This window comes from Crocuta crocuta, unplaced genomic scaffold (genome assembly GCF_008692635.1).
Source record: "Crocuta crocuta isolate KB4526 unplaced genomic scaffold, BGI_CrCroc_1.0 scaffold54, whole genome shotgun sequence".
Classification (NCBI taxonomy): domain Eukaryota; kingdom Metazoa; phylum Chordata; class Mammalia; order Carnivora; family Hyaenidae; genus Crocuta; species Crocuta crocuta.
In genome coordinates, this window is record NW_027530356.1 from 307,791 (window position 1) to 334,734 (window position 26,944).

Genomic DNA, 26,944 nt, shown 5'->3' on the forward strand with positions numbered 1-26,944 from the left:
GCTGGCACAGATGATAGTACTTCTTTCAACAGACCATTTACTGAAAGGGACTCTGTGGTTTATGTTTGAAACTGACACAGAAAGCAGCTGTTAGGAGATAAATTTATCTAAATTCCCAGTTTAACACTGACAGGCTATTCCCTGAAAGTTACATATCCACATGAATAAAAGCAGGATGATACCAAAAGGTGGCAGAGGGGTAGGGGTCCCTATGCTTGCCTCGCCCCTCGAACACAGCTAGATAAATACCAAATCATTCTGAACACCCAAAAAATTGATCTGAGGACTGAGAACTGCACAACTATAGCAAGTAAAGAGGCCACATCATGGAAGGTGGGAGGTGTGCAAATGTGACTTGGGGAGAAAGGAATCACATGTGTGTGGAGGGGAGGGAAGCTTGATCACAGAGAAAGGAGAGAGAGAGAGAGAGAGAGAGAGAGAGAAAGGGCTTGTGAGAGAGCATTGTATAGGGGATTGCACAAGAAAAACACTTCCCCAAACCTGGGAAACCTAGAGGGGCTGATTATCACAAGTTTTTATAAGCAGCAGTGCTCAGTCTGAAGTTTTAGAAGTCCGCACCATCACTGGGGTGGAGCCTGGCAGGTGTAGCAGTGCTCCTGTGAAGAGGAGGGCAGCGGCCCAGGGGTGTACAGCGTGCTCTGAGGACCCCCTGGGTCACACTGGGAGAGACAGTTCCCCTTCCTGGGGGGCATTTGGGAGATGTTGTATTGGTACTCAGGACAAAAAAAAAAAAAGCTTGTGGGTGCCACTGAGCTGTCCCGTTCATTAGCACAGGGGCAGAGGCATCTGCTGAGGGCAGCTAGCCAGGACATTGGCTTTTTGATGTAATTTACTACAAAGCCCAAGCCCCTGTGCATTCATGCAACTGCCCTTCTGGGACAAACCAGCACCAGCCACAGTGCAGCAAGACCCTCCCCGAAAAGATCAGTGTAGATCTTCTCTCTGCCAGGTCCCTAAAATTTGGAGTTTTGATACCAGGTGGCATTCCTGAAATAAAACAAAGGAGCACTGTGCAGCTAGGTGGGCAAATGTTCAATAGAGAGGGTGAAGGCAGGGAACGGAGGGATCCCCGGGATCATGAGGGTGGGGGGGGCGGGGGCGGGATTGTTCGCTTTTCTGTGAGGGCTTCCTGAATAGAGGCAGTTGCAAACTTCACTCTCTAGGGACATGAGTGGGCTGACACCATTCTTCCTCCCATGCATCACCATGGAAGGACTTCAGTGGGCATCACATAGCCCAGGGTGGACACCTGAGCTGCTTACACGAAGCCCCACCATGTTGCATTCTGCAGGTGCTTCTGAACCAAAGCAAGTTGCCTGAGAGCCAGAGCAGCAGGGGGTTGCTCCCCCAGAAGACTGGCATAAATCCCCCACCCCTACACCAAGTCTACTGACCACAGAGTGCTGCAAAAGTTCAGCTCTAGTGTAAATTGGGTCTAGCCTCTTTTAGCAGGCAGACCAGAACACACCTAGTTAAAACTTGTCACCCACAGGACAAGGTCAAAATACTCCCCACTGCAGGCAAGGAGAATCTCTGAACTGAGGGAAAGAGCAGTCCAAACACAACAGCAGGGTGCACACAGCATACACCAGACTCTAAGGTGCCAGGCCCTGGTCAGTATATGACCTCTTTTTAATATAGCCATTACTCTCAGAAACAGGAAACATAACAGGCTTTCCTAACACACAGAAGACAGAGACCTAGGCAAAATGCCAAAATGGAGGAATTCATCCCAAAAGAAAGAACAAGAAAAGGTCAAGGCCAGGGATCTATTCAAAACAGATGTAAATAATAGGCCTGAACCAGAATTTAAAACAGCAAATATAAGGATACTAGCTGGGCTTCAGAGAAGCATAGATGACATCAAGGAGTCCCTTAGTACAGAGATAAAAGACCTAAAAACTAGGCCAGGCCATAATAAAAAATGCTATAACTGAGATGCAAAACCACTTAGTGTAATGACAACAGGGATGAAAGAAGTAGAAGAATGAATAAGTGCTATAGAAGATATATGGAAAATAATGAAGCTGAAAAGAATGAGACACAAAAATATTGGATCACAAAGGTAGACTTAAGAACTCAGGAACTCCACAAAGTATAATAACATTCATATCATAGGAGTCCCACTAGAAGAAGAGAGGGGAAAGGAGGGAGAAGGTTTATTTGAGCAATTTATACCTGAAAGCATCCCTAATCTGGGAAAGGAAACAAACATCCAAATCCAGGAGGCACAGAGAACTCCAATCAAAATCAGCAAAAGGAGTCCAACCAAGACATACTGTAGTAAAAATTGCAAAATACAGAGATAAGGAAAACATCCTGAGAGCAGCAAAGGAAAAGAAATTCCTGACTTAGAAGAGAAGGCAAATCAGGTTAGCAGCAGACTTATCTAGAGAAACTTGGCAGGCCAGAAGGGAGTGGTATAATAAATTCAGTATGCTGAATGGGAAAAATATGCAGCCAAGAATACTTTATCTAGTAAGGCTGTCATTCAGATAGAAAGAGATAAAGAGTTTCCCAAAAAAGGAGTTCTGATCACTAAACAAGCCCTGCAAGAAATATTAAAGGGGGCTCTTTGAGTGGGAAAGTAAGACAAAAAGCAACAAAGAGGAGAAAGGAACAGAGAAAATCTTTAGAAACAACAACTTTACAGGTAACACAATGGCATTAAATTCATATCTATCAAAATGACTCTAAATGTCAATGGACTAAATGTTCCAATCAAAAGAAATATCATATTAGAATGGGTAAAAAACAGGGAGAGGGCAAGATGGCGGAGAAGTAGGGAACTCCAAACATCTCACTCGCCCCCATATTCCACACGGAGAAGGCCTGAAGCCATAGGAACCCGTACNTAGTTAATATGTCATTACTACCCAAAGAAATATACACATTCAATGCAATCCCAATCAAAATTGCACCAGCATACTTCTCAAAACTAGAACAAACTATCCTAAAGTTTGTATGGAACCACAAAAGATCCTGAATAGCCAAAACGAGAGGCATCACCATCCCAGACTTTAGCCTCTACTACAAAGCTGTCATCATCAAGACACTATGGTGTTGGCACAAAAGCAGACACATAGACTAATGGAATAAAATTGAGAACTCAGNGAAGCCATAGGAACCCGTACAGAATCCAGGATTTTGGGAGGAAAAGGAGACCGAGTCCGCTGAGGAAACCTTATAGCCTGAGTGTGAACTGGGGGAAATAAAAACCAGCCAGGACCGGAGACATGGAGGGAGGGGAGGGAGCCCATTTTGCAGGGAACCACAGTGAGTGGACGGGAAAAAAGAAAGAGTGGCTGAAACTGCTCAAGACGCTGTCCCTGTCGCTGGAGAAGAGAAAATCCTCCGCTCTGGACACAGAGGGACCCAGTTTCCTGCTGTCCAGCTGACCCTAGGCGGGAGGCACTCATTCCAGGCGACCCCGGGGGAAAGTGCTCCGGCACGCCAACTCCACCTGGAGGGGACACCCGGCGGCCGCGCCTTTGTGCTTCTGGCTCGGCTGGATCCCTAGAGAGGAGATGAAGGGCTTAAAACTTCTGAGAGAGAGATTTGCCTGCGAGTTTATATTTCAGGCGACGGGACACAGAGGGACCCGGTTTCCTGCCGTCCAGCTGACCCTAGGCGGGACGCACTGGTCCCAGGCGACCCCACGTGAAACTGCTCCTCGCTCGCCAGCCCGACCTGGAGGAGACGGGAGCAGCAGCTTCTGGCTCGATCCCCAGGGGGAAGACGAGAGGCCTGAAACCGCTCTGAGGGGCTCGCCTGCAAGTTTATATTTCTGGCAATCTCAATGGGGCCCACGGACTGAGATCTGGAAATGACGCCTGGCCTGGGATATAGAGCACAGCCCACCTTGGCTACGCCCCTGGCACAGGGAGTTTACACACCCAAAACAGTGAGTTGCAACATTTGGTTCAAGAAGGGACTGGGGCGGGGACACTCTTCTCCCGACAACCACCAAGGCAAGACTCCCACAGGTCACACTGGACCAAACCACACCCATCCCTGCTAGAGAGCTGCCCTCTTCTCCTTCTTCTTCTTCTTTTTTTTTTTTTTTAACCAGAGCTGGGCAAGACCAACATGGATGCACTGCCCTAATTCTGGTCATGGCTTGCTGAAACTGTTACATTTAATCCATTCTCTAGATGTAAATTCTACACCTACCTACCTTTTCATCTCTTTCTCTCTGGAGTAATCAGACTATCTAGTTCCTCTGGATACCATCATTGTCATTTAATCATCGCCTCTTCTCCAACCATATTCCACTCTTTCGCTCTTTGAAAAAAGCCTCTTATTCTTTCTGCCTGTTCATTTCATTTCCAATTTCACTTCATCCCCACTCTGTCATTTCTCTCTTTCACTATGCTTTTCCACCAGCAGTGCATACACCTGGCTATTTATTTGTAGCTGGAAAATCTGGTTATACGCTATAAACTGTACTTTGTCTATTAGGTTTCTTCTTTTTTCCTTTTCTTCTTTTTTTTCCTTTTAATGTATTCTTATTTCTTATTATTTGCCTTCCCTCCTTCCTNTGATACATCACATCAACAAAAGAAAAGATAAAAATCATATGATCCTGTCAATAGATGCAGGAAAAGTATTTGACAAAATACAGTATCCATTCTTAATTAAGAAACTCGAGAAAGTCGGGATAGAAGGAACTTATTCAAATATCATAAAAGCCATCTATGAGAAGCCCTCAGCTAACATCATCCTCAATGGGGAAAAACTCAGAGCTTTCCCCCTGACATCAGGAACAGGACAGGGATGTCCACTCTCACCACTGTTGTTTCACATAGTGCTGGAAGTCCTAGCATCAGCCACCAGACAACAAAAGGATATAAAAGGCATCAGAATTGGCAAAGAAGAAGTCAAACTTTCACTTTTTGCAGACGACATGATACTCTACATAGAAAACCCGACAGACNACCTAAAGGCACCTACAGACTGAAAATGAAGGGATGAGGAAACTTTATCATGCTGATAAGGGACTTCAAAAGAAAGCTAGAGTAGCCATACTTAAACCAGACACACTAGATTTTAAACCAAAGCCTGTAAAAAGACATGAAGAAGAGCATTATATCATAATAAAGGAGTCTATCCAATAAAAAGATCTAACAACTGCAAATATTTATGGCCCCAACTTGAAACACCCAAATATATAAATCATCTAAGCAGAAAATCAACAAATAAATAATGGCTTTGAATGACACACTGGATCAGATGGACTTAACAGATATTTATTCATAACCTTTTATCCTAAAGCAGGAAAATACACACTCTTTTTGAGTGCACATGGGACTTTCTCCAGAAAAGATCACATACTGGGTCACAAATCAGCCCTCGACAGGTACAAATAGATCAAGATCATATTATGCATGTTTTCAGATTACAATGCTATGAAACTTGAAGTCAACCATAAGAAAAGTTTTGAAAAGAGCACAAATACATGGAGGTTAAAGAACATTCTACTAAATTATGAATGGGTTAATAAGGAAAGTAATGGCAATGAGAAACAATGAAATCTGGCCATGTGTAGCAACATGGATGGACCTTGAGGGTGTTATGCTGAGCGAAATAAGTCAGGCAGAGAAGGACAAATATCATATGNATGGAGAAATAAAGAAATATATGGAAATGAATGAAAGTGAAAACACAACAGTCCATAACTTTCGGGATGTAGCAAAAGCAGTCATAAAAGGGAAGCATATACAGCTATAGCCCTACCTCAAAAAGCAAGAAAAGTCTCCTAACCTTACATCTAAAGGACCTAGAAAAGGAATAGCAAATAAAACCTAAATCCAGCAAAAGAAGGGAAATAAGAAAGATTAGAGCAGAAATAAGTGATATAGAAACAGAACAAAACAAACAAAACAGAAGAACAGATCAATGAAGGAGCTGGGTCTTTGAAAGAATTAATGACATTGATAAACCTTGGCCAGACTTCTCAAAGATAAAAGAGAAAGGACCCAAATAAATAAAATCATGAATGAAAGAGGAGAGATCACAACCAACACCACAAAAATAAAAACAATATAAGTGAATATTATGAAAAATTATATTCCAACTAATTGAGCAATCAGGAGAAAGGGATAAATTCCTAGAAACATATAAACTACCAAAACTGAAACAGGAAGAAATGGAAAAATTTGAACAGACCCATAACCAGCTAAGATATTCAATCAATAATCAAAAATCTCCCAACAAACAAAAGTCCATGTCCAGATGGCTTCCATGAGGAATCCTACCAGACAGTTGAAAAAGAGTTAATACCTATTCTTTATAAATAATCCCTCAAAATAGAAATGGATGGAAAGCTTCCAAACTCCTTCTATGAGGCCAGCATTATCTTGATTCCAAAATCAGATGATAACCTCACTACAAAGGAGAATCACAGGCCAATATCCCTGATGAAAATGGATACAAAAGTTCTCAACAAATTACTAACCAATCTGATCCAACAGTACATTAAAAGAATTATTCACTATGATCAAGTGGGATTTATTCTTAGGCTGCATGGGTGATTCAATATTTGCATATCAATCAAGACAGACCATATTAATAAAAGAAGTATAAGAACCATATGTTCTGGGGGCACCTGGGTGTCTCGGTCGGTTAAGCATCTGACTTCGGTTCAGGTCATGCTGACAGCTAGCTCAGAGCCTGGAGCCTGCTTCAGATTCTGTGTCTCCCTCTCTCTCTGACCCTCCCCGGCTCATGCTGTCTCTCTCTTTCTCTGTCAGAAATAAATTTTAAAAAACATTTTAAAAAAAGAACCATATGATCTGTCAACAGATCTAGAAAAAGCATTTGACAAAAGACAGCATTTATTCTTGATAAAAACCAAAGTAGATATAGCAGAAACATAGGTCAATAACATTAAGGCCATATTGGAAAGACCCACAGCTAGTATCATCCTCAATGGGGAAAAACTGACAGCTTTCCTCCTAAGGTCAGGAACATGACAGGGATGTCCACTCTCACCCCTGTTTTTCAGCATATTAAGTTCTAGCTTCAGCAATCAGACAACAAAAAGAAATAAAAGCCAACTAAATCAGCAAAGTAGTCAAACTTTCACTATTTATAGATGACATAACACTTTATGTAGAAAACCTGGAAGACTCCACCAAAAAACTGCTACAACACAAATTCAGTGAAGTCACAGGATACAAACTCAATGTAGAGAAATCTGTTGTATTTCTACACACCAATAATGAAGCAGTAGAAAGAGAAATCAATGAATCATTCCCATTTACAATTTCACCAAAACCCATAAGATACCTGGGAATAAATCTAACCAAAGAAGTAAAATATCTGTACTCTGAAAACTACAGAACACTTATGAAAGAAACTGAATAAGACAAAAAGAAATGGAAAAAACATTCTATGCTTATGGATTGGAAGAAAAAAATGCCTGTGCTACCCAAAACAATCTGCACATTTAATGCAATCCCTAACAAAATACCACCAGCATTTTTCACAGAGCTAAGACAAACATAGAAAAGACTCCAAATAACCAAAGCAATCCTGGAAAAGAAAGCCAAAGTTGGAAGCATCACAATTCCAGACTTCAAGCTGTATTACAAAGCTGTTATCATCAAGACAGTGTGGTACTGGCACAAAAACAGACACAGATCAATGGAACAGAACAGAAAACTCAGAAATGAACCCACAGCTAGATGGCCAGCCAACCAATCTTCAACAAAGCAGGAAAGAATATCCTATGGAAGAAAGACAGTCTCTTCAACAAATGGAATTGGGGAATTGGATAGCAACATATAGAAGAATGAAACCAGACTGTTGTCTTATACCATACCCAAACATAAATTCAAAATGGATAAAAGACCGAAGTGTGAGACAGGAAACCATCAAAATCCTAGAGAAAAACATATGCAGGAACCTCTTTTACCTCACCTGGAGCAATTCTTATTAGATATATCTCCAGAGTCAAGGGAAATAAAAGGAAAAAAAAAATGAACCATTTTTCAATTCATCAAGATTAAAAGTTTCTGCACAGTGAAGTAAACAATCAACAAATCTAAAAGGCAACCTATGAAATGGGAGAAGATATATGCAAATTAAATATCTGAGAAAGGGTTAGTATCCAAAATCTACAAAGAACTTATCGAACTCAACATCCAAGAAACAAATAATCCAGTAAAGAAACGGGCAGAAGATATTAATAGATATTTTTCCAAAGAAAACATAAAGATGGCTAACAGACACATGAAAAGATGATCAATATCATTCATTATCAGGGGAATACAAATCAAAACCATGATGAGATATGACCTCACACCTATCCAAATGGCTAAAATTAACAACACAAGAAATAATAGATGTTGGCAAGGATGCAGAGAAAGGGGAACTCTCCTCCACTTTTGGTAGGAATACAAAGTGGTTCGGCCACTCTGGAAAACAGTATGGCGTCTCCCCAGAAAGTTAAAAATACAATTACCTTAGGACCCAGCAATTGCACTATGAGGTATTTATCCAAAGGATGCAAAAATGCTGATTCAAAGGGGCACATGCACCCCAATATTTATAGAAGCACTATTAACAATAGCCAAACTATGGAAAGAGCCCAAATGTCCATAAACTGATGAATGGATAAAGAATATGTGGTATATATATATATATGTATGTATACATACATATATATACACACAATGGAATATTACTAGGTCATCAAAAGAATGAAATCTTGCCATTTGTTAGAATGGGATGGAGGTAGAGTGTATTATGCTAAGCAAAACAAGTCACTCAGAGAAAGACAAACACCATAGGNATGGTATATATATATATATATATGTATGTATACGTACATATATATATACACACAATGGAATATTACTAGGTCATCAAAAGAATGAAATCTTGCCATTTGTTAGAATGGGATGGAGGTAGAGTGTATTATGCTAAGCAAAACAAGTCACTCAGAGAAAGACAAACATCATAGGATTTCACTCATATGCTCAGTTTAAGAAACAGAACATGAATATAGGGGAAAGGAAAAAAGGAGGGAGGCCAAACATAAGAGACTCTTAACTACAGAGGACAAACTGAGGTTTGCTACAGGGCATGTGGGTGGGGGCTTGGGCTAAATGGGTGATGGGTAGTTAGGAGGACACTGTTGTGATGAGCACTGGGTATTATATGTACATGATGAATCACTAAAACAATACTCCTGAAACTAATATACTATATGTTAACTAAAATTTTTTTAAAAACTTGAAACACTAAAAAAAAAGAGCCTTAAAAGTACATGCATGCACGCACACACTCACACTCACAACCAAAGCCAAGTGGACATTTTCTTGGTTTAGAATCTTTTCTGTGTAGGTCAGAAAAAAACAGATAAGCAAATCTTAAAGTAGGTTGGTTTAGTTGGCTGAAAGGAGGAAGGATTAAGGGTGGAGGGATACGGGGAGTTAGTTGTTTATTAATTGAGCTGGGCAGGGGAAATCAGCAAAGGAATTGAGCCAGTTATAAAATTTAGGAACACTGGGGAAGAGAGATAAGTAATGTAAACTTTTAGATCCATTCACTGGGCATTAGCAAGATAATCTCTCTTTGCTTCTTCCTCAAGTATTCAAGCATTTGAAAGCTCCTTTACATACAGAGATCTATATTGCTCTTCAGTGATTTCTGAAGTACCACTTGTATTTTGTTTCACAAGTGAAAATACAGGAAGCCCAGTTAAATGTGCTTTTCATACAGGCAATGAAATTTTTTTATGTGTGCAAGTGTCAGATATAGCATGGGACAATCTTTTACTTAAAAAATGGATGCCCTCGATTTTAATTTAACCAGACATTTAAAGTTTATCTTTAGGGGTGCCTGGGTGGTTCAGTCAGCTAAGCGTCCGGCTTCAGCCTAGGTCATGATCTCACGGGTCCCAGGTTCGGGCCCTGCTTTAGGCTCTGTGCTGACAGCTCAGAGCCAAAGCCTGTTTCAGATTCAGTGTCTTCCTCCCTCTCTCTCTCTCTCTCTCTCTCTCTTTCTCTCTCTGCCCCTGCCCCATGCCCACTCCGTCTCTCTCAAAAATAAACATTTTTTAAAAATTAAAAAAATAAAATTAAAAAATTAAAGTTTATTTTCAATATTTTAAACTGTGAAATTAATATTTATTATAATCAATTTAAAACATAAAGAAGCATCTAAAATAAAGATAAATCTCCCAATTTTACCTTTCAGAGGTATCCACTGTCAAAACCTTGATCTGTTTTTCTTAGGCTCGGCATATGGGGAGAAGAGAATCAATGAGAGGTAAATGATATGTGTCAAGTTATCTTGTGAAGAAGTTGCCCACATTTCACTTAAAAATTTCTTTATTTTTGAGAGAGAGAAAGACAGAATGTTAGTGGGGAGAAGCAGAGAGAAAGAGAGACAGAATCCAAAGCAGACTCCAGGCTCTCAGCAGTCAGCACAGAGCCCAACACGGGACTTGAACTAATGAACCCTGAGATCATGACCTGAGCTGAAGTTGCATGCTCCACTGACTGAGCCACCTGGAAGCCCCAAGAAGTTGCCACACTTCACTTCTAACGCACCAAAACTTTGTTATGTCACCCCTTCAAGGAAATACTATNGAGACAGAATCCAGAGCAGACTCCAGGCTCTTAGCAGTCAGCACAGAGCCCAACATGGGACTTGAACTAATGAACCCTGAGATCATGACCTGAGCTGAAGTTGCATGCTCCACTGACTGAGCAACCTGGAAGCCCCAAGAAGTTGCCACACTTCACTTCTAACGCACCAAAACTTTGTTATGTCACCCCTTCAAGGAAATACTATATTTATTCCAGTTTTCACAGTGAATCGGTAAAATCAGGAGCTATATAAGGGGAGAAAGGGAGAAGACTGGAGGAGACAAAACAACCTCTACCACAATTACTTTCCACTCCTGACATTTGAGAGCATTCCTGGCCATTCTCTACCCCTCATGCGCTCCCCTCAGGGAGTAGGGATGACTTACTCAGCGAGCCAGTTTGAAAAAGGAACTGGGCATAAGTAGCTAAGTCCATTCTTTTTGTGTCTCTTTGGGGGGGTAGCCTGCATGCTGATAGCATTCCTAGCTCCTCTGTGAGGAAAGTTTTATAGGGGCAAGCCTCTACAGGGAGCCTTCTGGTTTTCCAGCTCTGCCTGAGACAGAGAGGGCAATTCTAATTCTACACCATTCTGTAAACCTATTATTGCCAGAGAACACCATGTGTCCTTAAAACAGCCTTATCAAAATAAAAATAATTTGTGTTTCCTTCCTGTATTGACTTCACAAATGATTTCATTTGCAAAGTAATCGCTCAAAACACCAGCAATATAAATATAGTTTCCCTTTGAAAATTATAGAACTATCAGTGAAGAAAATAGGATAAGTTTTCCCTGATTTCCATGTCGAGTCAGGTCCTGTGTCCATATCACAAACAAGCGGCATGAATAGGTCATAAACAGAAAATCACAAAGCCATATAGAATGGGGAGAGATACACAAAGACATGAAATTCAGAGAAAAATAGAAATATTTTTGCTGGTAGAGAAAATAATAGCAAAGCAATTGAAGGGAATAAAGTAGACCCTGAGCATTGCCAGGAATATAGCTGACTGATATCCCATATGCCTGATTCCTGAATAAAATTCAGGAATGTACCCCATCCAGCTATGTCATCCGTATGTCACCTGCCGGGCCAACAGGCAGATGAGGCCACACATGGGCAACAGTTGTGCCCAGTTGCTTATTCGCTGTTTTACCTTTCCCAACTTAAGGTAATGGTCTGATTGTCTTTACTCAACTGATATTGCTTTTGAACCAATAATTACTTTTCTTCAATGCAGAAAAATGTAACAAACAACAAATAAGCATATATATAATGCATATGTATAAGAATATATATAGATATAGATAGATAGATATATAAATTAAAGAAACTGAACTCAGATGTAAGTGGTGACTACAGAAGCTACCATTGTACCAGTGGATGAATGGAAGAATATATAAACTTGTTACCCATGACATAAACATTTTTTTAAATGTTTTATTTAATTTATTTCTGAGAGAGAGAGAGAGAGACAGTGTGGGCAGAAGAGGATCAGAGAGAGAGGGAGACACAGAATCTAAAGCAGGCTCCAGGTTCTGAGCCAGCTGTCAGCACAGAGCCCTAGGCAGGACTCGAACTCACAAACTGTGAGATCCTGACCTGAGCTGAAGTCGGACGCTTAATCAACTGAGCCACCCAGGCACCCCATGCACCATTTTAGATGGACCTTTTTCATCTGACAACAGTATTAGAGACATTAAACATATTTTAAGAGAATCTGGAATTCAATAATATGATAGATAATATACTTCAAATAGAAAATAAAAAATTAGTCGTAAATTAGGTCTAAAAAATGGTACTAATGTAAAAGTTAAAAAGTGTTTTAAGTTTTGTGTTTATGTTAAAGCATCATCCCACAAGTACTTGAGAATAAAACTGCGTGTTGTTAAAAAAGAAAAATAGATCCCTGGGGCACATGGGTGGCTCAGTCGGTTAAGCGACCAACTCTCAACTTCAGCTCAGGTTGTGATCTCAGGTTTGATGAGATGGAACCCCACGTGGGACTCTGAACTGACAGCACAGATTCTCTCTCTCCCTATCTGCCTTTCCCCTGCTTGTACACATACACATGCACTCTCTTTCTCTCTCAAAAATAAATAAATAAGCTTTAGAAAAAAGGCAAAAAAAAAAAATAGATCAGTTCCATTACTGCTCATGTTGCAAAGATCATCTTAAAACACTTCCGCTACAGAATGCCTAGGAAGTCTAGCTAAAGTATAACCCAGAGCTATGTAAATGCAAAGTGTAACTCCTAAGAGAGTAAGAGAATTTAGTAGAGGTCAAAATCATGAACAATCTGAGATATCTGATACTTCTCGGCATCCCAGAGAGAAGGTGTTACCAATCTTTATTGGCCAGGGGTTTAGATTTCACCTATCGAGATAAGCCAGGAGATGAGTCATGGGCTTAAGCAAAGGTGTAGTATTAGAACGGCGACTGCCAATAACACTGCAACTTTCAAAAAGGCACACTCCATTGTAAAGGGTGAACTAGGAAAAAACTCACCTACTGACAGAGATCAGGGAAAGCTTGACTGTTTTGGCTTGTATACCATAGATACGGAAAATTGTTCACTAAGAACTTGTAGCCAAGGTGTATGCTCATTGTTTTGGTTTTCATACCTAAAATAAATGCATGAGTTGGTAAGCACCAAACTAACAGAATAACACAAAAGAGGTCTTTGGTTGGACACAGCACTGGCACACTAGCAGAAGCAAAAGCACACCTCTAGGAGAGAACCAGAGAAAACCCTCAGAGCCCATGGGCTTCCCTGCCATCATCCTAAACTTGAGAGAACTCATGAGGTAGCATGCCACCATTTTCCTCTAATCCTGTTTCCCTATATTTCTGAGCTAAAACACAAATAAACCGCACATCACACACAGATGAAAGAAGCACTGGGCATAGTAGTATAGAACGCAGCAGGAGCCACCTGCAAATAATGGTTTTGTGGACATAAGCTAGCTGGGTTACTTTGTGCAAGATACCTAAATCTCTGTTTTCTCATCTGTAAAATGGGGATTATCATAGTAATCTATTTTACAGGGTTTGAATTGAATGAGTTAGTATATAGAAAGTTTGTACAAACAGAATGGTGTCTGGAGTACAGGAAGTGCTAGAAAGAGTTGCTATTGTCATTGTCATCACCATCATCATCACCTTCATCGTCGTCATCAGTTGTTAGTTGGTTACATTATACCACCTGTCTTGTGATTAGGCTGGATTTCCTTCCTATGTGCCCAGATGCATATTCATCTGCCCTGCAATTAAATCTTGAGATGAACCCAGCAACTACACATCTCAAAATTATATGAGTTCATATGACTGGCTCCCTAGTTGAGAAGCACTAAACTAAGAACTATAAGAAAATTTAATGGGCCACCATGAAGCTAGCTAACTACACAATGTTTTTAGAATACGCTATTTACTTTTTTTTGAATTTTTTAATGTTTATTTATTTTTGAGAGAGAGAAAGAGAGAGAAGGGGAGGGCAGAGATAGAGGGATACACAGAATCCAAAGCAGACTTTAGGCTCCGAGTTGCCAGCAGAGAGCCTAACTCGGGCCTTGAACCCACGAACTGTGAGATCATGACCTGAGCCAAAGTCTGACTCATCACCCTAACCGACTGGGCCACCCAGATGCCCCTACTTTTTGTTTAGTTATTACGCGAAGAGGCAAGACCACCAGCCCAACCTTGGCGCCCACCCCACCTCTGCCACCACCACCAGTGAACGCTCACCAGCCACCCATTCCGGACAACTGGGATGGAGGGTGAGGAGAGCAGGCTGCCTGACCAGACTCCTCATTGGACCTCATGACTGGGCAGCTCCACAAGCTCTTGCACTGCGTACCACCTGCTGTGCTCTCCCCTCCCAGGGGCCGTTACGCTTCTCACCTTTTATTCAACATTTCAATTTTCCTTCACGACAATCACAACTGAAAGGAGTGGACATTCCTTGGTGCCCCATCTCTTTCTATTACTTCTTGGTGAAGTTTGTTTCTTCCTCTGAAAAAAGGGTATTGGAGGTTTACCTCATGATGCAGTTGTGAAAATAAAGTCATACACATTTTCAAAGAAACTTTTATTTTACACTGTAATTCTTTAAATTTGTGCTGCAGTTGCTTCCTCACTTGCTTTATCCTTGCTGAGGGACAGGAGACTACCTTTTCGTTTCTGTCTCCTTGAATGCCTAACACAGCGTCATACACACATCAGAACTGTTTTCACTCATTCAACATTTGTTGAGCATCACAGCTGTACCACTCTCTTGGGCTCTGTGTTTACTGCAATAAACAATCAATCCCTACTTTGTGTCATAAAATGTGCTAAATTGACCTTTTTGATTGTATTTACCATCTATTCAGCTGGCAGACATGACTGTAAAATGTAAAATCTTACCTCCAGCAGTACCAGGAAGGGTACCTGGGCAAATGACACAACCAGCCAGTCTAAATGATCTGATTAAATGGGACAGAAATAAATAGCACCTGAGATGTTGCTAGTGACATGGCCGCTACTGAATGCGCCAATGTCCCACTGAACACATGTCCATGGTCCTCAAAGATGTGTATTTAGTTCTTAAAAGTCTGTCTCCTCAGTTAGCCTGTGAACCTTGAGGATAGTAATTATGTATTTCAAAAATTTTTTAAAATATTTATTCATTTTTGAGAGACAGAGAGAGACAGAACACGAGCAGGGGAGGAGCAGAGAGAGAGGGACACACAGAATCTGAAGCGGGCTCCAGGCTCTGAGCTGTCAGCACAGAGCCCAATGCAGAACTGTGAGATCATGACCTGAGGTGAAGTCAGACGCTTAATCGACTGAGCCACCCAGGCACCCCGTAATCACGTATTTTATCTTTGCATTTCCTTCTGCCTTCAGAAATAACCCAATGCCTGGATTTAGCAGATGCTCACTAAAGTAATTACTAGTAGAATGAAATAGTGGAGAGGAGGGTATATATTTTTAACGGTCAAACTTTTTACTGGCTACTATAATAAATATTTCAAAAATATATCCACTGATATACTGTTACACAGATCAGTGAGTGAATGCCAATCACGTGCTGTTATTAAGCATGCTAAATGTTACCACTTAGCATTCTATGCTGCCTTACTTGACTACACTTGAAATGTATCATTTTGTTTTTCTCCTTTCTGGGATTTACAACTTAAGATGCCTAGAGGCAAATAAATGGGAAACAGACTCTGAAGATCAATCAAATTATGGCAAAGGATCCATGTGCAATATTAGCTATCACTAGCCGAAACTTGAATTCAATATTAGTTTATGAAATCCAGACCTATGGACCTATGGGTTTTCCAGGTTTGCATGTTTAATATAAGGTAAATTACACCTTGCACACTGGGGTGGGGGGTGGGGGAAGGTACTGAAAATTAGCCAGCTGTCCCAGTACAGCAGGATGCCATTGCCTGAAATCACTGCTTCCTCTAGACTTGAACTTAATTTACCATCTAGTTGGTTGAAAACTTCAGCTAGTAACTTAGTCTGGTAACCACCTTTTTATAGAATTTTTGGGAAATTTGATCATCAAAATTGTTTTAAAATGCATCCTTCACTGATAGCTATAAATTCTAGCAGCGTTCCTGCGTGATATACTCCTACTGATATCATACTTAAAATTTAAATATGTCTTTAGTTAAGTATAAGAAATAAGCATGTATAAATAACTTGGTTATATCAAAAAGTTAGTTACTACTATAAAATACTACAAAAATGAGTTTATTAGAAATAAACTTATATAAGAAAAGAAGGACCCTGAATGAAGCTGACTGATAATTAATAAGAAATTACTTCACAAATCATTTGAGGTATTAAAAAATTATGTTAGTCCATTTTGGCTGCTATAACAAAAATATCATAGACTGATGGCTCATAAACAACAGAAATGTATTCCTTGCAGTTCTAAAAAGTCCAAGATCAAGCGCCCAGCAGATGCTGTGTCTGGTAAGAGCCCACTTCCTGTTTCATAGATGGCAGTGTTTTCACTATGCCCTCAAGTGGAAGAAGGGACAAGGGAGTTCCTTGCTTTTCTTTTATAAAGGAGCTAATCCATGAGGCACCAGGGTGGCTCTGTTGGTTGAGCTTCAAACTCTTGATATCAGCTTAGGTCATGATCCCACGGTCATGGAATTGAACCCCATGTTAGGCTCCGTGTTGAGTGTGAGGCCTGCTTGAGATTCTCTCTCTCTTTCTCCTTCTGTCACTCACTCTCTTTCTCTCAAATAAACAAACTTTTTAAAAAGTATATAGAGGTACTAATCCATTCACAAGGGCTCCACCCTCCACCCTCATGTTCTGATCATCCTCCAAAGTCTCACTTCCAAATACATCACATTAGGGGATTAAATTTTAACCTATGAATTCTGGGGGACACAAACATTCAGTCTATAGGATTCCATCCTTGGTCAGGACAAAATTCATGTCCTTCTCACATGCAAAATACATTCATTTCATCTTAACAGCCAAAAAGTCTCAACTTGTTCTAGCATCAACTCAAAAGTCTGGGAGTTCAAAGTCGCATCTAAATAAGATATGGGGTGAAACTCAAGTATGACTTATCCTGAGGTAAAGTCCTCTTCATCTGTGAACCTGCAAAACCAATTATGTGCTTCCAAGATCCAATGGTGGGATAGGTATAGGATGGACATTCTCATTCCCAAAGAGAGAAACAGGAAAGAAGAAAGGAGTGACAGGTCCCAGCTAAGTCCAAGACCAAATAGCACAAATATTAAACCTTAAGGCTCAAGAATATCTTTGACTCAATGCTCGGCCTCCTGGGCCCTTTGGGGTGGCCATGTTACCCACAGGGCTCGGCAGAATGGCTTTCCCTGCAGAGACTCACTGCCTGTGCCTTCTGGATCTCTAGGCTGGGGTGCCCTGGCCTTTGAGATCTAGGTGAAGGCAACCATGTCCTCTCCAATTGGACCTCTAAGCATCAACAGAAATGGGGCCATATGGACCTGTGCCCTCTGCCTGCACCCTCCTGAAATGTGGCCACTGAATGCCAAGCCATACAGGGGCCACCACAGTCACATCGGGCTTGGCAGAGAAGCATGGGAAGACAGTGCAGAGAGAGCAGAGTCCCCCATGTCAGGTAGTGTGGAGAAAGGTCCCACAGGTGCTGAAGGCCCCTCCTTTGAAGCACTCAGGCCCCCTAAACCCTTGTAATCGGGGCCTACAATGAGAGCGACAGCTCTGTTGATCACTGAACCACCTTCGGGGTCATTCTTCCACTGTCTTTAGAGACTAGTGTACTGGCTTCTGTTCACAAGGCTCATCCATATTAATCTCCTTATCAGTACATTAGGCACATCCTAAATGTTCTCATTTTTTGCTATATGGATAGGCTGCAAATTTCCCAAGTTTTTAAGTTCTGTTTCCTTTTAACAATTCTGCCTTTAAGTCACTTCTCTCGGGTTGCATTTTACTGTAAGAAGTCAGGGGGACCCCTAACTGCACCATCAACACTCTGCCTAGAACTCGCTTCAGCTACACCTCTAGTTTTATCACTTGCAAGCTCTATGTTCCACAAAACACTAAAACATGAACACAGCTCTGCCAAGTTCTTTGCCCCTTTATAATAAAAAGGGCCTCTCCTGAAGTTTCCGATAACCTGCTCCTCATTTCCATCTGAGACCTCATGAGATAGGCCCTTACCAATTCATGTTTCTACCAACATTCTGTTCAGGATTAGTTAGCTATTCTCTAAGAATACTGAGGCTTTCTCTCTCTCTTCTTTCCAAGCTCCCATCAGCATCACCTTTAAAGTTCTCTTAAAACATCTAGGCTTTTTCTAGAATGCATCCAAAACCCAGCTTCTACCCATTACCCAGTCCCAAAGCTGCTTCCACATCTGTAGGTATTTGTTACAGCAGCACCCCCACTTCTCAGTATCGATTTCAGTCTTAATCCATTTGGGCGACTGTACAAAAAATACTGTAGACTAGGTGGCTTACACAACAAATATTTATCTTTCACAGTTCTGAGGCTGGGAAATCCAAGATCAAGGTGCTGGCAGATTCCAAGGACACTAATCTCATTCATGAGGGCTCCACCAACATGACCTATCAACTCGCGAAGTCTCCATCTCCACACACCATCACACGGGGCAAGTCGTATCTGGGGGAAACACAAGCATTCAGTCTATAGCAAAGACTCAATCACAAGTCAAAAAATAAAGCAGTATTTTACTATAAACCATATTATATTTATTCAAAAGCCAAAAGCAATATGAAGAAGCATGAAAACAGAGAGTAGCTTTTTTTTAGTAAACCTGATCAACTTTACACAATGAAATACCATTAAGAAATATGGAAATTTTAATATGAACCATAGTATAAAAATATAAGACACATCATTACTTTTAAAGAAGATGGATTACAACTGTAAGAGACAACTTAGTAGCATGAAAACTTTGAACAGAAATTGAAAATGTCATACGGTAAATAATTTTTTCTTAGCATTATGCAGCAGTTCTTGGGATGTAGGGATGCGGGCAAGTAAAAATGAAGTGTGTATAGATAAATTTTCTCAATGTTATTGTCTCATTTGCTATATAAAATGTCAGATATTATTATAAGAAATAATATATATGTTTAAGACTGCAATTGCATTTTCAAATATAAGGTAATTATACTTTTTAGAAAAGCAGCAGTTTTACATTTAAAAAAAGCTAGTAGTAGCATCTAAATATAGAAATTATAAGAAACTGGGTAAAACAACTTTACCATGAAAAGACAAATATAATTTAAAAATGAAGCACCTTTCTTTGACTTTAATAAGAACTTTGGGCAAAGGCCCTCATCTCCAAATAATCCCATCAGAGAACACTCAGTCTTTATTCATTTAACAAGGAGAAGAATACATTTCATTCTACATACTGGCTGTGATGAAAAAACAGTCCACGTCCAGATAGGAAGGTAGAATATAAAAGACACAGGTTGATTCATCAGCATCTATTCACCAATACACTGTGCTCTTAACTAGGTAATAACAACAAGTACATTTATACTTTAACAATGTTGATCCTACATAATTTTACTGTTAAGCTATAGTTCACAGCGAAGTTTTATCATTTTCTTTGTACAGGCAGATTTATCTATCATCTAAATAAAAAAGCAGCTAAAAAATATTAAACAATGTCAAAATTTGTAGTTTTGCTTTTACAAAGTGCTACACAGAATGCCACATTTCAAAATAGAAACGCTGTATCAACTCTTACAATTAGAAAAAACGTGGTGATTATCAGTGATCTTGAAAGAAAGAGAAAAATTATCTCCTCTCTGTCACATCCAATGAGATACAAGGGTTCAATAGGCAATCCTAGAGATTGACCAAACATAGTTTATATATAAGGCACCTGAGACCACGAGAGATTAAATGGATTAAATGCAAGCTCCTTATAAAGGCACTGAAATCTCTGAGTTGCTCAGAGATGTAGACTGGCTGTGGCCCTTGTCAGCTCTTTTCCTGACAATCTGACCCTGACTCCATGTCCAGGCAGGTCCTGATAGACCACATTAGTGAATGAGGGAATAGGTGTGGAAAATACAAACCTTATGATTAAAAAAAAATATATTTTATTTGGTAATAAAATCAAAATACCCATTGAGACTTAGAAACTTGCAAAACAAAGTCTTGATACATATGCACAAGTAAATTTTCCTCATACAATAATGCATAGTATTTCTGCCTGCCTTCCTTTTTGTTTTTAAAGATCAAGAGTATCATTCTTTTCTCCTGGAATCAAATTTGTCTTCAGTAACAGAACAAGTTGATGGAGAGGAGAGGTAGGAGTGGGTTGGGGATAAAAGCTATTTTACTCTACCTCAAAGACTGCTAAAAAGCTCACCGTTTCATGACCTATTACTGTGAGAGCCCTGGAATTCATTTTCCCTTATCTCATAGTAAAGTGTTTTCAAGCTCATTGTATTATGTTTACTAGGTTAATGAGTCATAGCTTTTTCAAGGTGAACTACTAGTCGACCAAGTAGACAGATAATCAATTAAAATACATGTTTAGATTGTGTTCTTGCCCTAACACACTTAGCCTACCTGTCAGAGCTAATACCCAGTAAAAATAGTCTGCAACAGCAGATACATATATTTGAAAATAATTCAGGGGATTGTAGGCCCGTTCCAACTTTTCTAATTTTTTTTTTAATTAACCATAATTGCTGGTTTGCTGTGTCCATCTATCTTGATGAACGTCTTGGTGATCTTTCAAAATACATGAAGTCCTGAAATAAGAAAAAAAATATACATATAACATATATGTATATATATGTATAATATAGAAAAAGAAAAAGAGATAACTGTATGTATATAGATAGATACATAATTAGATGCAATGCATCAAATATTATCCTTTATAATTTATCAGGTGTTCCTCTTTATAAATAAATCTAATGCTATCTTTATGAAGAGCAGCAATTACAAACTTGAAACTGTTGACAGCCAATAGCCCTTCCATCTGGCAGTACCAATGAACTAAATTTTCATTGTTAGAAAGAAGAAAAACTTGACAATCAAAATTAAATGTTAAATATACCAACCGCAATACGTTACCTACATTTTTAAGGTAAATATTATCCATTTCATTTCTATGCTTTACTTACAAATATTAGCCATTAATTGGCCGGTAATCCCACAAGGGAACAGTACCTACTAAATCTAAGGAAGATGTAACACCAAGGAGTACACTGACTGATAAGCAATAAGGTGGAGGGAAAGGACATAGCTCTAGTTATTTTATTTCCTCAAGATGTCATAGAACAGGCATCGTTAAGTAATGAGAAAGACAAATAACATGCCGTGATGACAATCACATGCACTGGATGTCTAATATTCTCCAAGGACTCTTTGGCCCCTTTACTCAGATGATAGCTAATGTTCCTCACCCTGAAAACTCTCAGTATTTTTATTTCCATCTTTCAGATAAGAAGAATGAGGCCTAGAGGTGTTCAACATTTTGCAAAACATGTAACTGACAGAGACAGACACTGGCCCACTTTCAAAGGTTATTGCCTATTTTACTATACTGCATCTCATCAGAAAGAATAATTCTCCAAGACAACTCAAAGTAAAAGGCTTACAATGAGGAAGCAGGCTCCAAAAATCATGGCTTTCATCTTCACATCCATGTCTAATGGGAAGTGAATTTCAAACTGATCAGCATCAGCCATTGCTGATAAAAGACCATTCCACTTCCTAATAATACTGCCGATGTTGGATACGCCATCTAGGGATTTGACCTAGAAAGAGAAGGATGTGACTGAATGATGATTGGAAAGTATTACATGTTTCATTCTTCTACTTAGAAGCATGTTAAACTGAGAGAGCAAGAACACAGTACATGAAATTAATAACAGTAATAACATAATTTCAAACAGGGAATTATGGCCAAGAAGGGTTAAATGCCTTGCAACTGGTTAACAACTGAGCTGGGATCAATGATAGCCAGGTTATGGAGGGATCCCACCTGTTCATCGACTGATGAATGGATAAAGAAGCTGTGGTATACACACACACACACACACACAGGAATACTACTCAGGGATGAAAAAGAATGAATCTTGCCATTTATAACAACATGGATGGAACTAATGGTATTATGCTAAGTGAAACCAGTCAGTCAGAAAAAGACTGATATATGATTTCACTCATATGTGGAATTTGAGAAACTCAACAGATGAATATAAGGGAAGGGAAGGAACGATAAGATAACAGCAGAGAGGGAGGTAAACAATAAGAAGCTCTTAAAGACAGAGAACTGAGGGTGCTAAAGGGGAGGTGGGTCAGGGTATGGATTAAATGGGTGATAGGCATTAAGGAGGGCACTTTTGGGGATGAGTACTGAGTGTCATATGTAAGAGATAAATCACTGGGTTCTACTCCTGAAACCAAGCCTACACTGTATGTTAACTGACTTGAATTAAAAAAACAAACAAAAAACCCCACAAAACACTGAGTGGAGGTATATCAGACAGTTCACAGGCCAGTGCTCTTGTCTTCATCCTCAAATAAGGTATGATTTGAGGGAGGTATGATTTGAATTGATTTTGAAATTCTTCATATAGTAAAGGGTGGGAACTGGGGATTGGGAGGGAGTCTAGAGAAACACATGAGGAAAAGTAAGGAAGCACAGTTCTACATATTTCACAAACTTCATATAATCATTCAAGTTGTGGGTCAAATCCATTATAGTATGTCAGAACCCTGAAGAGCTCTTGGCCCCCTAAAAGGGGGACTCTGGCACCTGCCAGAGGGAAAATACCCAAATACTAACTTTTGGCAATAAGAATGATCCTATGTACTTTGCCCCTGAAATTTGGCTACAGTTTTTATTTCTCTACCATGGTCTTTTAATAAATAAGCAATGCCTGGAGAACTAAAAAAGGTTTATTGGGTGTCATAGAAAATACTTGAATGAGCAACTTTAGATAATGAGCCTTGCTGAATTGCAAGGCATATATAAAGGGTTCTCTAAGAAGCTCCGAAAAAATTTCTAGAAATCTCCTTTGGCAAATTCAGAGGATAATAATCAATCATTTTGTAGCTGGTGAGATAAAGGCAAAACAAGAGGATTTTTCATTTTTCTGAGAATTTTATGAGTTTTATCCATGTTATCAGTGCTATCCTATCTCTTGAGGATACAGACAGACTTCTACCATGCAGATTAACACTTCGCATAGTCTTGGGGTGCTCCACATGTTCTGTGATCTGCTGGGCACTTACAGCACTCAGGACCTGTATCCCAATCCTGCAAACCTTTGGCAAAAATGGCTAATTAAATACAACCAAGAAATAAATAAATTGAATCATTCGGGCTATTTTCTTCCCGGTTTAGTGTTTTACATAGGTCCTTCTCATCTTTATTAAACACTGAAATCATAAACAAAGTGGCTCACATCTGGAAAACATTAAGCAATCCACTAACAATAATTTGCAAATGATTTGATGTCAACCGATAACTATTTCCTATTTTATTCATTCACATGAAAAAATAATTTAAAATGAAATAATTCTAAGGTCTGTTCGTATATGTTAAAAAATAGTAGAACTGTTACTTTTGCATTTACCTCGAAAACAGAATCTGAGCCACAGCCATAGGTTGAACATGGTCCACGTACTCGCATCACATTTTCTTTCTTCTCATTCTGGATGCTGTACACTGCCCTGCACAGGTTCCAGTGTTCTGCAACAAAGCCAATGGTGACACCAGGAGGACACTGCACCTCCAGCTGCAAAGAAGCAGTGACAGAGGGAAGGAAGCTACATATACACCTGTACGCACACACACCACCCAGTACATATATGCCTGTACATGCACATGCCACCTAGTACACATACACCTGTACATGCACACAACACACACACACACCACCAGTACATATATGCCTGTTACATCACCATCCCCCCTAGTACACACACCCCTGTACGCGCACACACACACACACACACCACCCAGTATGTATATGCCTGTACATGCACATGCCACCTAGTACACATACACCTGTACGCGCGCACACACACACACACCACCCAGTATGTATACGCCTGTACACGCACATGCCACCTAGTACACATACACCTGCACATACATACACATACACCACCCAGTATGTATACGCCTGTACACACACACATACTACCTGGTATGTATACACCTGTACATGCTCACACCACCTAGGAAGTATACACCTGTATGCGCTCACGTCACCTAGGTACATATATGCCTGTATGTACATACCACCTATTACATATACACCTATACAAACATGCCACCTAGTACATATACAACTGTACGTGCACACACCACCTAGTACATATATACGTGTATGCACATACCACCTACTACATATATGCCTGTATGCACACACGCCACCTAGGTTTGTTCTTCCGTCATTTGAGGACTGGAAAAAATGTTAATGGTACAGATTCTTCCATTGTACCCAGGCTATCTCTTAGGGGTGTATGTCAGTGAACAGCCTTGAGAGGTGAAGTCACATTTCCCTTTGGGACAAAGTTACTGCTTGTTATACAACGGTGGTTTCTCCAAACTCAGTGTTTCTCAGCTGTACTCAGCACCTGCCCACTCCTCTGAGTGAACCCCAGAGAACTTGGGGGCAAGGGGTCTATAAACAAGCTGCTCCGGACCCTGGAGTTGCTTCCTGTGCTCTAATAAGGTTCTTTGTCTCTGCTCTAGGTGCCTTGGGTCTTCTGGCACAATCCACGACAAAGTAACAAGGTAACTTCCTAGACTTAAATCTCAGACATGACAATTATAACAGAAAAGGGAAAGAGGAAAAAGTATTCTATAAACTGAATACTGTGAAACAACAGGATGTGTGTATGAACGTATGAAGCCATTTTTAAAAGTTTTAAAATTGTCTACTACCCTGTTCTGATAAATCATCATTATCATATTCCTTTGTGAAGAACTAAGATCTTCATATTTAATAATAACAAGAACCATAAATTAAATTATTTAGTAAAAGCCCAGAGTTAAAGTTCTACTGGTGCCTCTTCTGGTGTCATACATACATACATTCACGCATATACATAAACACATAAATTTGATAGCTTCCTAGGATTAAGATCTCATATAAGTTTAGGCCTAAGGGGGGAAAACCTGTATATAAGTAAATTACTTTTAAAAATCATTTGAGAAGAAAACTCAACTCATGAATACGAAGAATTCCTAGCATCTCCAAAAGGACTGAGGATTAAAGGTGAAGATTCATCTCAAATATAAGGCTGTTATTACAAAGACAGTAATGANCGACGTAAACCATCTGGTCCAGGTTGTTTTTAACGTCATATCCATTATTAGTTTCAAAAGATGTGATCACTAAGAAAATAAAATGAGAAGCCACTTTAAATTAGGAGTAGTTAAAATGGGCCTCAAGAAGTCCTTCTGTAGTATTTCTTAGGTGCTTAGAGCAAAATAGCTTTTTAAAATTTTAAAGTGACTTACATACAATTGATTAGGATACCAAATAATTCACTTGCCCAAAAAATATCTAGCAATTTTGAAAATTTAAAATATTTCTTTTAAGAAGGTCAGTATAAAATGATTTTTAAAACTTTTCCACATAAAACCAAAGACTGAAACTATATTCCTGGTGTATCAGAATTCAGAAAGCTATCATTAAAAAGGCATTTAAATGAAATTACACATTTTGCCATAAATTAATCAGCTCATGAAATATACTGAGATTACTAGGGTCATTACTAATTGCAAATAAGAAAATCAGAGACTCTATGTGGTAGTCAAATGAATGTGTGGATCTGGTGGTTAAAGTGCAGGTTAATAATCTAGTGAGGATGAACTGAGACCAGCCATTATGTTTACTGTGATTCCTTTTTACTTCCAAAGCAAGGGTACTGGACTATCACTCAGCAGATTTAGATTCTATTAGCTGACTGTGGTGCCCCTGATCAACTCATTTAGTGTCTTCACTCCTTCTTTTCCTCTTCCATGTAAGGTAAATATGCAGAATAGACCAGATAAAACATAAACCTTTTTCAAGTCTAAGAATGTATGTATGATGTATAAATAGATAAAATTATACAAAATATTTCACTGTTACTTTCTTGAAAGGGTAAAATAAGATAGTCTTTTCACTTTGATCCACTAAGAAATGATCAATATAAATAAGGAACAAGATATCGAGTAATGCAAATTTCCACCTGATTCAAATACTGCTGCACACTACCAAATTATACATACTTTCCAGAGGCTCAAAATGCTGGAGGACGTGTATGGTGTCCAGCTGTTGGGATAGAACAAACCAATTAGGAAAAACAGAAATCACAGAATTGTTAGAAAAGGAACTGATGAAAAGGTTATCAATTGATACCAAAATATCTTTTTGGAATTGAGTGGAAGAAAAACAAGTAGCAAGTGAAAGTGGCCTCTCTGCACCTGTTCCGCAGAGCTGCCCAGATGGGGAAAGCACTCTTCTCCAGTTCTACGTTAAAAGGCAAACAGTTGCCTGGTAGATCAGAAAATCATCTTCCCGCTTCAGTAACAGCATCCGGAAAAAGCTGTGTTTACACAGATCGTATCTAGCTCAGTCCTAACTCACTGGTCCCATTGACATATCACCCACAGACGGAAGTTGCTGAAGTTCAAGAAGGTTTAACGCAGACTAGCCACAGAGGAGGCTATTTTCCCAGCAGCTTACAGGCAGCAAATCAGCCAGGGACCTCACACAAGAGTATCTGGTTTTATATTATTTTCACAGGTACCTCTAGAAGATGTTCACACACTGATTTCCAATCATTTGA

The 26,944-nt window shown here is 39.6% G+C and overlaps 1 protein-coding gene across 1 annotated transcript in view; it reads right to left on the reverse strand.

Annotated features, from left to right (window-relative positions):
* Window positions 1-18,928: 18,928 nt before the first annotated feature.
* Window positions 18,929-26,944, reverse strand: part of PLSCR4 (phospholipid scramblase 4) — a 149,924-nt gene continuing 141,908 nt past the window's right edge. Inside the window, exons 6-8 of the mRNA XM_077765847.1 lie at window positions 23,731-23,892; window positions 21,745-21,903; window positions 18,929-20,889 (exon numbers count right to left, since the gene is read on the reverse strand). Of these exons, the coding sequence (XP_077621973.1) occupies window positions 20,845-20,889; window positions 21,745-21,903; window positions 23,731-23,892 (366 nt within the window). The 3' untranslated portion in view covers window positions 18,929-20,844. The remainder of the gene's footprint in view (window positions 20,890-21,744; window positions 21,904-23,730; window positions 23,893-26,944) is intronic.